General features: G+C 38.4%; 1 protein-coding gene across 2 annotated transcripts in view; it reads left to right on the forward strand.

Annotated features, from left to right (window-relative positions):
- The window catches only part of SAMD12 (sterile alpha motif domain containing 12), a 368,686-nt gene that overhangs the window by 205,954 nt on the left and 146,919 nt on the right, over nt 1-15,813 (forward strand). The window contains exon 5 of one of the 2 annotated variants that reach the window (XM_069466056.1): nt 2,618-2,682. The exons of the other annotated variant lie outside the window; for it this stretch is intronic. Coding sequence (XP_069322157.1) covers nt 2,618-2,631 — 14 coding nt within the window. The 3' untranslated portion in view covers nt 2,632-2,682. Of the gene's footprint in view, nt 1-2,617; nt 2,683-15,813 lie in introns of those variants that run through there. 2 annotated transcript variants of the gene reach the window in all.

The following is a 15,813-nucleotide window of genomic DNA, read 5'->3' on the forward strand; positions in this document are numbered from 1 at the left end:
CCACTGGCTATAACCTTTATTTTATTTTAGTGCCCATTGTGTATCATTTTAAATGAAAGGATGATAAAATACATGTTTTGAGAGCCTTGGGTATTTTTCAATCTGCAGAATATTGTAATTGCATGCATACTGATATTGGGAAAATCTAGGTCAGCCAAGTTTTATGTTATTGCATTTAGATTAACCCAGTAATAGTCCATTTGCCTAGAGGAAGTAACGTGCTGACTGAAAGATGACTGCTCTAGAAGGATAAATATAGACCTCAAGTGAAACGAAAATAGTATTGTTAATTTTATACGCATTATTTGCAGTTTGTCCCCACAGACTTCCAATGGTGAATTTATAGGTACTGGTACACTGAGTGATTTAAGTTTGAATGTGACAGACTGATATACTTTTAAGTTTCTTTTAAGAAGTAAATAGGGATATGAAGATTATGAAAATCCATCACAGGGCTATTTATAAAATGGAAAATTTAGAAACAACCTAGAGGTCTGGCAATATGGAAAGAGTCCAGTGATTCTGCCTAGATTCATAAGATACAATATAATGCAGTTATCAAAATTACATCTTCCAAGAATATATGAAAACATGAGAAAGTACTCAAGAAGTAATACAAAGTCAGGGAAAAAACCATGTATAAAATTTATAATATGAGCCCAATTTTATAAAAACCATATATTCTTATATATACACATAGAAAAAGGGCTGCAAATGGATATGCCAATATTTTAGTAATGGTTTTCTCTGGGTGGCAGGATTGTGAGTGATTTTGTTTTCTTTTTTCCTATATTTTCAAAATCTTTTTCTACAAATTTATATTAAAGTTATAATCAGAAAATACAACTACGCACATTTTTTTTAAGCTTCACCAACTACCATAGGTCTGCCCAGGTTCTATTTAGTGTCTGAGGTTTTCTCAGTGCTTTTGTTTCCTCCTGTGATGATACATAGAATGACACCTAAACTCATCACATGTGCCTTTGATGCTTTTCCTCCACTAGTGTCAGCCTGCAGTGTTTGCTCTGCAAAATCATCTTCTACAGCTTTCATTGCCCTAGATGCATAATATGTAGGATTTTTCCTGAGGTAGTACTCAAGTCTATTAAGCTAAATATATGTTTGTGTTCTGGGAAGGTAATGCTCAGTTCAGCCTTTTCAATTCAGTTGTTGTCACTTTCTTTAGCTTTGAAAAGCTGTGCATTTTGAATTCTTCTGTTGCATTCCCTTTAGAAGAGATCACTGTTCTTTAGCTCTTGGATATTTTGTCTGCACTTAAATTACCTTTTTTATTGCTTGTTTATTATTTACATGTTAATGATCAAACTCATTTTATGTTAGGCGTCCTTTAGAAAATCCATAGCCTTATTGAAGTGATAGTTTCTTTAAAGAAAAAAAAAAAAGAAAACTACAAAATTGACAAGTTTGTTTTGACTGATAATAGAAATTCTAAAGACAATTGGGGTAGCCTTAAAATATTTTATGTCTAGGTTTTCTATAATAGGAATTGGAATTCCATTCCACTCAAGTGAACTGATTAGTTTCACATGTAGAAATTTACCATTGGAGTGATAGCAATTCAATAATGAATATTGGCTGAGTATGGTGGCTTATGCCTCTAATCCTAGCAGTTTAGGAGGCCAACGTGAGAGGATCACGTTGAGGCCAGGAGTTCAAGACCAGCCTGGGCAATATAGACTCCATCTTTATAAAAAAAAATTTAGAAATTAGCCAGGCAAGGTGGTGTGTGCCTGTAATCCCAGCTACTCAGGAGGCCAAGGCAGAAATATCACTTGAGCCTAGGAGTTCAAGGTTATAGTGAGCAATAATCATGCCACTGCACTCCAGCTTGGATAACAGAATGAGACTCTGTCTCTAAAAATATATATACATATGCATAGATTTCAGCATGTTACTTAGTTTTTGGAAATACCTGGGCTTCCCTTTTGAAGAGTATGAATCATACTTCATCTACAGAGGTGAAATATGCTTCCATAGCCCACATGTGGCTGTCACATCCTTTTGGGCTGCTATAACAAACTGGGTAGCTAATAAACAATAAAAATTTATTTCTCACAGTTCTGGAGGCTGGGAAGTCCAAGATCAAGGCACCAGCACTTCAGTGTCTGGTGAGGGCCCACTTCCTCATACATAGCCTCCTAAAATCATCACCTTGGTGGTTAGAATTTCAATAAATGAATTTGGGGCGGGGAATAAAATTCAGTCTATTGGATTGATGTTTAACAAATATTTATCAACTAACACATTTAAAAGAGGATTATCATCTTCAAAGTAGTCCAATTTTGAGGAAAGGGATTTATTTCAAAAATTATTGAATTTTTTAAGAGTTTCCTCCTTTCCTTTGGAGACAGTTTAAAAATATAAGTTCTTGAGAAGAACTTATGTCCATCTTTAGGGGACAAGCTAATTAAATTGTAGTATATCCAGGCAGTGGAGTACTCTGAAGCTATAAACACGAGAATGAAGAATATTAATATGGAAGGATCCGGATGCCATGAGAAGTGAAAAAGCAAGGTGCAGAACAATGTATATAGTATGCTACATTTGCCAAAGAGGGAGAAATAAAAATGTATATCCATATGTGCTTTGTTTTAAGGAAATGCTGAATGATGCACAAGAAGCTAATACAAGCTGCACCTGTGAGACAGGGAAGATGGTGGATGGAGAAAGGGTGTATGCCTCTTGTGTCACTTTGTTTTTTGAAATACATGAATGTATTAACTATTTAAATTAATAAAATGTTTAAACAGAAACAAGAAGGAGAAAGTGAATTTTAGCATCAGATAGGCCTGAATTTTAAATCCTGGCTGGCCCCAACATGTATAGCTGTGCAACTTGTGGGAAATTACTTAATCTCTCTGAACCAATTTTCTAATCTATGAAATGGGGATCAATAAATTTGCTCACCAAATAAGGGTGTTCCAAGAATTAAAGGAGCTAAAATATATAAATCACTCAGTGCAGTATGACAACAAATATAGAATATTGTTAGCTATCAGTAACAGAAGCCACACAATTAAATCAAAGTCATAAATTTATAACAAGACTTATATTAATATATTTATGGAGATATAATTCATATAACATACAATTTATCCACTTAAAGTGTAAAATGCAATGGTTTTTAGAATATAAAAAGAGTGTGCAACCATCACCAGAATCAATTCTAAAATATTTTCATCAACCCCAAAAGAAACTCTTTACTCGTTAACAGTAACTTCCCATTTCCTTCCAACACCCCCAACACCAGCCCCTGGTACTACAGTCACACATCGTTCAACAACAGGGATATGTTCTCAGAAATGCATTGTTATGCAATTTTGTCATTGCGAAACATCATAGAGTGCACTTCCCCAAACCTAGATGGTATAGTCTACTAAACACCTAGGCAGTATGGTATAGCCTTTTGCTCTTAGGCTACGAACCTGTAAAACATGTTACTGTACTGAATACTGCAGCCAGTTGTAACACAATGGTAAGTATTTGTGTAATGAAATATATCTAAGCATAGAAAAGGTACAGTAAAAATATGGTATAATAATCTCATGGGACTACCATCGTATATGCAGTTTGTCATTGGCTGAAACATCATTCTGTGGTGCATAACTGCAATCTACTTTCTGTTTGCCTATTCTGGAAATTTCCTGCAAATAGAATCATGCAATATGTGGTCTTTTAGGATTTGCTACTTTCACTTAGGATACTGTTTTTGAGGTTCATCCACGTCATAAGCATGTGTCAATATTGTCATTGTGGAATAATATTCCATTGTATGAATATATCACATATTATTTATCTATCAGTTGATGGATTGCTTCTGAATTTTAGTTATTTATAATGCTTTCTTAAACATTTTGTGCAAGTTTTTGTGTGGACATGTGTTTTCATCTCTCTTGGGTATATACATAGGAGTGGAATTTCTGGGTCATATCATAACTTCACATGTAATGAAAGCCAAAATGGCTTCACTATTTTACATTCCCACCATCAGTGTATAATAATTCCAATTTCTCTACATCCTCGCCAATATTTGTTATTGTCTGTCTTTTTGATTATAGTTTTGCTAGTATGTGTGAAGTGGTATCTTGTGGTTTTGAGTTGCATTTCCCTAATGGCTAATGATGTTGCACACCTTTGCTGTGCTTATTGGACCTATGTATATCTTCTTTGGAAAAATGTCTACTCAGATTCTTTGCATATTTCTTTAATTGGACTTTTTATCCAAGATTTATTTTTGACCCAGAGTGTTTCACCGTGCTTGATTGCTCACCTTATATACAAGATCTGGAGTTAAATATGTGGCTGCCATTTCCAAAGAGGAACTCAGTTCTTAAAAGATTAAGTCTTTCCCATACTGAAGACATTCAAAGGAATCTGACCCAAGCTTGAAAATCAATTCCAAAATGAAACAAATGAATGCACTCTAATTTTCTTTCAAGGAACTAACACCCTTTTGGGTGTAGAAAATAAATACACACACACACACACACACACACATATATATATCAAATTAGTTGCATCAGTCTGTAATCAGACTTCCAAATTATATAGACCCATCTGAAAGCTCACTCTGCAGTCTTTCTAGAAGATCAAATAATAGATAATTAAGCCTACTTTTCCATCTTTCAATTGCTGTTTTAAAATTAACCTTTTGATTCAACACTAGTTGTTTTTACATAGGTGGCCAGGAACCCCATGACAGTGGCCAAGATGGTCACAAATGGATTAGATAAGCTCTATTCAGCCACTGTGGGTTATCTCAACACAGGGAAAAGAAACTCTTTGCCCTCCTTTTTCTTGCTCTCCTCCCTGTGGATGCTGACCAAAAGACAAAAACTGTACAGCATTTAAAAATTTTGTATGGCAAATGCATAGTATATATATCAGTTTATAAACACTAGCAATGAATCATGACAAAAATTCCTGAAACAGCTCATCATCTAAAGCCATAATGGTCCTTCAGCTGAAATCCTGGCCTCTGATTCTCCTGCTCTTATTCACAATGGCTCTGTAACTACCTGACATTTGCAAGTAACATAATCAATGTTTGACCTTGTTCTCATGTCTTCCCTTTAGTGCCTTTAAAGTGGTTCTCTCCTCTCTGTAGCCGTTTGGTGTTCTTGGTAGGAGCGGCCAGGATGTCGATCTGGTAGTCTTGCTTGCTTGCATGTTCCTGCTGGAAACTCATGTCAGGGTACGTGTAGTTGTCTCTTGGGAAAGACAGTATGGAGCTGGAAATATCATTATTAGACTTTCCTTCTGTTTGACTCATGAGAGATGGGGAGAAAGGTGCCTTGTGTAACACACAGCAATGGTACAAATTATTTTGGGATCCTTCAAATCAATCCATAATCGAGGATATGAGAGGCATCCTCAGTTTTTTTTATAGTGAACAATATTTCTAGAAAGAAAAACTCCCCAGGAATGCTGTTTCTCATATAGCTAATGAGTAATGAATGTTTACTGTATACAAGACATGCATTAATTTGTTGTATCAACTCTTGACATTTACACTACTGTGGCCGATACTGTTCATTAGCCCCAATTTACATGTGGGGGAAAATGAGGATGAAGAGCTTAAGTAAAATAGCCAAGTAACATACCCAAGTTCAGACAATTGGTCAAAAGCATAGCACAGGTCTGACTTCACAGCTCTTACTCATTAGGCCTCTGATCTGTCAAATGGGCTGATAATTCCCATCTTATGGTGGTATTAAAAGAGATTTTATATAGAGGCCATATAGCATAGTTCATGGCATATTTTATGAAAGGGGCTCACAAACTTTTTCTGTAAGGAGCCAGTTAGCATTTTAGTCTTTGCGGGCCAAATGGTGTCTGCTGTAACTACCACATCATGCAAATGCAACCACAGATAATATTTGAATGAATTGGGCATAACAGTGTTCCCATAAAATTTCATTCACAAAAATAATTGCTGGCACACATCAAAGGAAATAGTCAACAGAGTGAAAAGGCAACCTACAGAATGAGAGAAAATATGCGTAAATCATATATCTGATAAAGAAGTAATATCCAGAATATATAAGGAACTTCTACAACTCAACAACAACAACAAAAATACCCACAAATAATCTAATTAAAAATATACAAAGGACTCACATAGACAGTTTTTTCAAAAAAGGTATACAAATGGCCAACAGGCATGTGAAACCGTGCTCAACATCACTAATCGTTAGAGAAATGCAGATCAAAACCACAAGGAGATGTCATTTCATGCTCTTTAGAATGGCCACTGACAAAATAACAGAAAATAACTAAAGTTGGTAAGAATGTAGAGAAATTGGAAACTTTGTGTACTATTAATGGGGATGAAAAATTGTGCAGCCATTATGGAAAACAGTATTGGGTTTCCTTAACAAATTAGAAATGGAATTATGTTATCCAACAATCCCACTTCTAAGTCTATATCTAAAATAATTCAAAGAGGGTCCTTGAAATCTTTGTACAAGCATGTTTATTGCAGTATTATGCACAATATTCAAGAGGTAGAACCAACCCAAATGTCCATCAACATATGAATGGGCAAAGAAAATATGGTATATATAATAAATGGAATATTATTCAGCCTTTAAAAAGAAGGAAATCCTGCCACATGCTACAACATGGATAAATCTCAAGGGCATTATGCTAAATGAAATAAACCAGTCATAAAAGGACAAATAATGTATGATTCCATTTATATGGAGTATCTAAAGTAGTCAAAATCACAGAAACAAAGTAGAGAGGTGGCTGCCATGGGCTGGGGAGAGGAAGAATTAGTGTTTAATGGGTATAGAGTTTCAGTTTTGAGAGATGAAACCTCACAGAGTTCTATCACACAACAACTTAAATATACTTACTACTAAACCATCCCCTTTAAAAAGCTTAAGATAGTAAATGTTATGTGTTTTCTACCACAATAAAAAGAATTCTGGGCTATAGTTTGTGAACACCTGCTTTACAAAGTAAAAAGTGTAAGCTTTTGACATCATCATCAAGATTATTATTTTTACTGGTAGTATTTTCAATTTTGAGCTATAAAATTTCCTTCCCTCAACCCCAGTGATGCTAGTTTGGAACCATTCCTAGGATGTCCCTTTCAGTGACTTTCTTAGCTACAAATACATGGACAGTGTAAAAATGGATCAGCAACTATGAGGGCTGGGTAAATTCAGGCAGTAGAAAATAGTGTCCCAACTGGAGGATAAGGTAGTAGGACGGTAGTAAATGTTACCATCTTCAAATGCCTTTATAACCAGTGCCTACAAGATGAAAAAAGAAGAGTATGACTGTTTACCAGGTCCAGTTATAGCTTATTAAACATTAGTATTTGCTGAAGACCTTTTTCCACATTGTCAAAATATATGTGTCAAATTTTATTTGGGAATTGCAATGGACCAGATGGGCTTTCCTGAAGCTCTAGCTTTTGGAATGACAAAAATTAGAAACACTGCTTTCTAATCCAAGACTCTTCAGAACTATGTGTGCAGACTGGCTATTTTAGTCCAGTCACCTCCGCAGTGATACTTGAGCAGCTCAAGTAGGCCATCAGAACCAAAATAGGCCATCTGGTCCACTACCTTGCTTAAAGAAGGAAGTCTTTGTAGAACAGAGCAATAGACTCTTTGAGAAATTGTCCAGTCTCATTTTACAGATTTCAGCACCAGGACCTAAAGAGGGTTAGAGGATTGTCCATGGTTGCTCAGCTAGTGAGTAGCATAACCAAAACCAGATCCCAGTTTGCCTAATTTCCACACCAGTATTCTTTTTTCCCCATTTTTTATTAAGGTATAATTTACATACAGTAAAATTCATCAACACTTGCCTAGTTCTGCAAGTGCTGATGAATGCACACAGTTGTGTAACTACCACCACAATCAAGAATAAAAGAAAAGGTTCCATTGCTCCAAAAAATATGTCCCTGGTGCCTCTTGGTTGTCAGGCCCTCTTATTATGACCAGCCTCTTGCAACCACTGGTGTTTTCTTGTCCCTACAGTTGGACATTTTCCAAAATGTCACATAAATGGGATCATAGGGTCTGGCTTCTTTCGCTTACTGAAACACATTGAGACTTACAAAGCTGCAGTGTGTATCACTGGTCCGTTCACTCTCATTGCTGAGTTTCCCATTGAATATATAACCACAGTTTGTTTATCTGTTCCTTAGGTGAGGGACATGTGTGTTGTTTGCAGTTCTGTTGAACGCTAATAAAGCTACTCTAAGCATTCACATACAGGTTTTTGTATAAACGCTGGTTTTCATTTCATTGAGAAAATACCGAGAAGTGGAATGGCTCATTTGTATCTTAAATATATGTTTGACCTCATAAGAAACTGCCAGGTCCGTATTCTTAAGATGATAAAAGCAGAAAAACAGGATTGGAGACTGGCTTTATTTAATACATATAGAAATATTGAAAGGTTTGCTGAAAAATCGCTACATCTTTGTAGAAGTCCTACCTAGCACTTCCTGGAGCCACCACTATCTTAAGGGGTCCCTGATTTCCTGAGAGTCTCTTGTAAACTGTCTCAAAGTAAGTTCAGGTCAAACTTATATTTACTGTTAACTCATTTATTCAAGGAAAATTTTCTCAGCATCTCTTTGCCAGGCAATAGGATATGTCTTTGTACAGCATCATTGAGAAATGCTTCCTTTTGTCTCTGTTCTGAGGAAGAAAATCTAATAGTTCCTGCTCCTGAGAAAGAAAACATGAGCCATTCAAATTCTCTTTTATTCGTAAGTGAAGTGCATCTGATGGCTGCTTGGCTAGTGTGTCCCAAATTACACTATTTGAATATCCAGGCTCCTCCATGTCTTTTATTTAGTTGTGGCTGTGGTGTTACAAATCTGGCATTTACATAACAGTTCTCTTCATGCACAGCTCTCTTCTGCCTTAATATGGGAAGATGTGAGCTTTTCCTCACCTCCCACTGGTGTTTACCTGTCTCTATGCACGTGATCATGACTCTCTGGGCTCTTCTCTCCTCTTTCTAATGGTTCCTCCAGGTTGGTGGCAAAGCCACCTTCTACCACTTCCCAAATGTTGATGCCTCCTGGCAATGGGACCTCTTAGTAGTTCCTATCTTTCATGCTCTTTGGAGAATCTTATGCACTTTATTGCTTTAGCTCCTTCATGGTGACTCTCAAATTTACTCTTTAGACATCTCTGAAGCTTCAGATCCCTATTTTAATCTCCCTAAAAGATGTGAGCCCCTGCATATTCTACTAACATCTTTCTTATTTTTTTCTTTTTCTTTTTTTTCTTTCTTTCTGAGACAGGGTCTCACCCTGTCACCCAAACTGGAGTGCAATGGCACCATCACAGCAGCCTGGAACTCCTGGGCTTAACCGATCTTCCCAGGCTCAGCCTCTAGAACTGCTGTGACTACAGGCATGTGTCACCATGCCTGGATAATTTTTTATTTTTATTTTTTGTAGAGATGAGATATTGCTATGTTGTCCAAGCTAGTCTCAAACTCCTGGACTCAAGTGATCCTCCCAAAGTGCTGGGATTATGGGAGTGAGCCACCATACCCGGCTTTCAAATTTAGAACATCCAAATGTAACCTCATTGTCATTCCCACCATCCCCTGGCCTGTCTTCCTGCTGTATTTCTTCTCAAGGTTAACATTACTTTCTCCGTCACCTGACATAAAAGGGTCAGAGTCACTTGTGAGCACTCCATTTTCCCGACCACTTGCATGTAATCCCTGACCAAATCCTCTGGGTCCTGCTTATAAAGTGGGTTTCTGGCCTTTCCTGGCCTCACCACTCACCCTGGCCATGGTGCTAATCCATCCCTCTCCAGCTCCTTCCCAGGCCATTTGGATAACCTCTAGCTGCCATCTGACCTGGGGTCTCTGCCCAGCTCCTTCAATTCTTTCCCAGTTAACTTCCTACTTCTATTGCCAGAGTTAAATGTATTTCTGATGACATTATTTCCATTCTTAAAACATTTGATGGCTCTAATTACTTACAGAATAAAATCCGAACTCCTAAGCATCCCATAGAAAGCCATTCTAGTCCTTCCATAGATGTTTTAACTTTGGGCAAGTTGCTTGTCAGAAATTAAGATTCCTTAATTGTAAAAATGGGAAAAGAACCTTCACAGAATTGTTATGAATATGACATCACAAAACTCATGAAAGGACCTAGCCTTGCTGAGATATCACCTCTTCTGAGAAGCCTGACCTCACCTTTCAGGCAGAACCAATCATTCCCCCTTCGCATTACTAAGTACTTTGTTCAGAGGAATAACGTTGTATTCATCACACAATATCCATTTGTTCTTCCATCCAGTGAGCTCCAGGCTCTGTGTTAGGTATGAGGGATAGAAAGGAGCTCCCATCAGCTGTATGCTATTAGGGAGATGCACAGAAGTATAATGGCACAGAGCTGGAACTTAGCCTCACCGGGGAATAGGTGGGATAAGGAAGACTTGCCAATGTTATAATACATGAACTATTTTAATAGTTTTGGAGGATAACAGCTTGACAGGTGCACAAAGGCTGGCACGAGGCAGAAGGAGGATCCTATAAAGTTGTGGCAATGCTCTGTGTCCCCTGTAGAAGATGATCACCTCAGTGATCTTCTAATTTTGCCTTGCACTCCCACTTCCAGAATAGTGCTCCACAGAAAGTGGATTCTTTGTATGTTTTTGCTGATATAGATAATTGTTGCTTTCTCTCATTTCATTGTTATGGTTTTATTTTCTTAACTCTGTTTCGTCTTCCACTTATTGCATTCACTGCTTTGAGAAGATCATCAATTATTTTATGGATTCATAAGAAAATAAGCATAGCTACAAAGCCATCTTGGATCATCTTTTTCCATGAGCAACATCACTCAGAATCTCTTATTTTTTCTCTTCTTTTTTAGAGAAACTCTACATTCCCTTGTGATTCTTTTGTATTGACTTGACCAGTAACGACAATGTCATAGGACCTTAAATATATAAACCATTCACCTGCTTTGAGTTGTTTTGTTTAGTATTTTCAATCCTGAAGTGTTCTCCTGAGTGACACTCTCAGGTGACTGTAAAGTGAATTTTCAGCTACAATCCATGAGCTTAGAGCTTATCAGGGAGAAGGATGTTGGATTAGTAATCTCCTAGGATCTTGTGCAGACTGTTCTTCTGTGATGGGGTCTTTGATTACTACTTCTTTATGTGATTATGATCTGCCAACCACATGTCCCTTCCCAATTTCCTCCAACAGAGCATTTTCTCAAACTGCTACATCCTCAAGCTTTTCCTCTGACACATTTCAAAATCTTCACACCTTTACAGAAATGTGGCCAGGAATATTTCTAATTTTATCAAGTCTTTAAGCCATCAGAAAAATTCTCTTTGGTATGAGCTTTATATTTTAAGACCTAAACACAGACCTCCTTGGGGAATTATTAAAATCATATGTCAGTTTCTCAGTAGGAGTTAGAATTATGACATACATATCTTAGTTAACATCCACTCCTAATTCATTTTCATTCTGAGAATCCACCGTGGTCAGTTAATTCAAGAAGGTGTTTTGTTTGAAGTAATTTTCTTCATGGTAGAAAAATATCTGCCTCGTGGTCTCTCTAACTAGCATATGGGAGAAGTGTCCACACATCATCTAATTTGGATTTTTTTCTATCAGAAATTATCCTTGTCATTACTTCTGCGCAACTCAATGTTCTATGTCATTCTTTGCGTGGTGATGAGTAACATTTAGGGAAACCCAAAAACTTCAAATGCTACATGTCTACCTCTGCAGAGGTCACCAACCTCCCATGCATTGACCATTGCATTTAAGTATCCTAGAGGAAACAATATATTTGATGTCTCTTGTTTGGACAGTTTCAGATGGTCATGGGGTTGCATTGTTATGTCACCTTAACCTTGAGGTTTAACTATGGATTTGAAGGGTCTTAAATGACTGATGTCACATTGAAGAAAGATGAGTTATGGGTTTTACACAATTGACATTGGTTTCTTTCTTGGGGTAAGTCTATACCATGAAATCTGGTCTCTGTGGTATTCAAATGTCCTATGGGATATTTAAAAAGACAGTTGTGTTAGGACAATGACATGGATTGGATGAGAAGAAATTAAAGCCATTTTCAGAAATGCAACAAGTTGCTCTGGCTTTTCTAGGGAGAAATGGAGAAATACACCATCTATGTCCTTTAGGATTGCTGTCCCTGGTAATATATTTCAACTAATTTCTCTGTGGCCTTTTTCTTTGTGGCCACCAATTCTCAGTGTCTAACTTAAAGCTCCATATAGCATAGGTGTTCAAGTCTCCCACTGCATCAAAGTTTCTACATGCCCATTCCAGAGAGTACCACATCCGTAGACTACACTATGAATGGACGCTAAAGTTCTACAGCCATTGGTCCAGCCTTGGGCCACAGCCAAGAAGAAAGTCTTCTATACTTTTCTGAAATAATTTCTCCTTTGTTAGTGTCTGCTTTTCATTCTGTTTATCTTGTTATAGTAGCAATTACACATTCATTAAGTTATTTTTTTTAAAAATTTATTAAGAACCTGCCCCATGCCAACCACCCTCTTTATGCTATGTGTTAGTGATAGAGGAGTGAATATGACAGAGCTTTCCCTTGAAGTCAAGTGCAGGAGACACATATGTAAAATGTTACAGCACAGAAAGGAGTGTGGAGTGACAGTGTAAATCTCTGTAGAATCATGTAGGAAGTGTATCCAATCCAGAAGAAATTTCAGGAAGAGTTCTAAGAGAAAGTGACCTCTGAACTGAGCCAGCTATTATAGTTAGCAAGGTGTGTTTATTTCTTCTTTAGTCATGAAACAAATATAAAATTGCCAAGGTGACAAGAGCGTTAGAGAGGTACAACATGTTATAAAAGTATATTTACTGTTAAACCATATATTTACTGAGTGCCTGCTATGTGTCAGACCTTTACTGGGTTTTGGTGAAATATAGTAACAGGGTAGATGTGGTTCTCATATACATGGCTTTTACATTTTAATGGGGAAGACACTCAACCACAAGGAATCATAGTAACGTCGTAAGTGATATGAAAGGGTCCATTGATTATGCTTTGGGAAGAGAGGAAGCAGAGGGACTTCTCCAGCTCCAAGGAATCAGGAAAATCTCCCTGAGAGCGTTGAGATACCAAAGAGGAGAAGGAGTTAGTAAGGATGGGTGGCGCTTGGGAACTATAGGAAGAAAAATGTCCCAGTGGAAGGAACAGACTGCTCTGAGGCTGTATTAGGGTTCTTCAGAGAAACAGAACCCAAAGCATATATATAGATATTTAAGAGGAGATTTATTATGGGAATTGGCTCACAGATTATGGAGCCTGAAAAGCCTCATGATCTGCCATCTAGAAGCCAAAGAACCAGGAAATCTGGTGGTAAAAATCAGTCCAAATCTGAAGGCCTGAGAATAGGGGGAACTGCTGGTATAAGTCCAGCATCCAGAGGCCCAAGAACTAGTAGCTCCAATGTTCAAGGATAAAAGAGAAAGAGAACTTGTCCTTCCTCCATCTCTTTGTTCTATTGTTGCCCTCAACAGATTGGATGAAGTCCACTTACATAGGTGAGGGCAGATCTTCTTTACCCGATATATTGATTCAAATGCTAAGCTCTTCTGGAAACACCCTGGCAGGTACACCTAGAAATAATGTTCTATCAGCTATTTGGGCATCCCTTATCTCAGCCAAGTTGACCATCCCAGTGGCCAAGGTTGAAGAGGAAGTTAGTGCCCTCCAGGAATATGAGGAAGGCTAGCACAGCTAGAGGGTCAGGAGTTAATGAGAAGGGAGGGGAGACGGCAGGGAGTGAGGCTGGAAAGGTAAGGAAGGGACCAGGTGATGAAGTGTGAATGCCTTATTTGTTTGCTCTTCTTAAGAGATCTAGAATTTATTCGGAAGACAGTGGGAACTACTAAAGTGTTTTGAATTAGAGACTATCCTAATCATATTTGTATAACAAAAGATGAGAGATTGTGCTGCAAAAGGAGAGACAAGAGGCCAGACATCCAGGGAGGCTGTTGCATTAATCCACACAGGAGATTATGACAGCCTGGATGAGGGTGGTGACAAACAGAAATGGAGGAAGCTCAGCTCAGGAGACTGGGTAACCTGTGGTGATAGATTGAGCAACAGTGAGGAAGAGGGTTGTCAAGTTTCATCCTTCACTCCTCTTCACCACATTTTTCTCCCCCAAATCCAAGACCTCCTTGCAGCCGAATTTTCTGGTTATACTTCTTCAAAATGTAGATTTCTGGACCTTACCCTAGAGCTGCTGCATTAGACTCTCAGGGCCAGGCATTGGTGTTTTTCACAGCTCCACTGTAGATGACTCTTGTGCACGTGAAAGCAGGAGGGTCACTGCCCCGCCCCGTGCAAATTCAGTGTATATAGAGTCGCCAGGCACATGACCCAGCCCTTCAATAGTGTCAGAGTAAAACTCCCTTTGGCCTTAATGAGTTTGCTTGTCATAACCAGGTGAATTCAGAGGAAGGCTCCAGCCCCGGGGGTGCATGAAGGTCATGTTAAAGCACAAACTAGGATGGAGCCTATCTAACTCTCTCACCTAAACTTGCAGGTGATGCCTTCAAGATCTATGAAAGTGGCCCACTCTCCATACATGGTAACCCTCTGTAGTTCTCAGGAAACAATGCTGCTGACATCCCACCTTCTATTTCCCCGGGCAATATGAAACAAGTTCTCCTGGGCAGCTGCAAAGGGCAATAAACAAGGTACTTTACACAGAGACTCTACTTTCCTGTGCTTGGCAAAGTTGTCATGGTAGCACCCATAAATATAGAAAAGGGGAAGAAGAGAAAGAATTAAGTTCCTTCAATTCTACGAAGAACAGTTTGGAGATTCATATTTGAAACCATCAAAGTCTCACATAGTTAAGGAAGCAGTTTTCAAAGTCATTAATGTATAATATTAACATTAGATACTGTTTTTTATTTCTATACAAAAGTACAGGTTACCAAATCTCCAGTTTATCACCAATTGTCAGGTTTTAGTCTGAAACATTGGTTCTTTGTGCACTCATGGCTGAAGAATGACCAGATGTACCAAAGTAAGGCAAGCATGAAAATGAGGTTTATTGAGGAGAGAAAGATAGGATTTTAGAGCAAGAGCAAGATACAGGGTTACAGAGCATGATACATACGCCACAGATGACAACTGGACCCATTGTCGTAGCAAAGGGAGAGCAAAAGGAAGGGCGCAAAAGGGGGCTAGTTGTGTTCTGCGTCTTGTTTTATAGTGCCCAGATTACGACCTCCCTGGTGGCTCAGATGTCACCACAGAACAACTTTGATAAGACAGTTGGGAGTTGCATTACGATGCATGTGGGATGCTCTAGGTCTATTTCCGGACTCTGTGGTACCTAAGCTGCTTGGCCCATGGGCTAGAGAGTCCTCTGCATTCTTTTGCAGCCAGTGTGCTAGGTTCTGATTGGTGGATTTGTAGGGTGTTCCCTCCTCCCCCAGATATGGCAGTCACTCGGAAGAGGATTAGGATGGGGCAGGACCAAGATAGGGGCCTGGGGCCCACCCCCATCCTTCTTCCCAGGTAGGGCAATGCACCAAGACAACAGCAGCCACTTTCGTCCCTAGGAGACCCAGAATCCCTTACTAGCTACCTAACACGATAGAAGTCTGGAGCTAATATCGATTGTGTACCTATTTATAGATTTGGCATTTTAAATTCTATGTTTAGTCCCCACAATCATTTTGCAAAATAGATACCATGAACCCCCTTCTACCGATAAAGAAACTGAGGCCCAGAGAGCTGCAATGCCTGCCCAAGAT

This window comes from Eulemur rufifrons, chromosome 3, assembly GCF_041146395.1.
Source record: "Eulemur rufifrons isolate Redbay chromosome 3, OSU_ERuf_1, whole genome shotgun sequence".
NCBI lineage: Eukaryota > Metazoa > Chordata > Mammalia > Primates > Lemuridae > Eulemur > Eulemur rufifrons.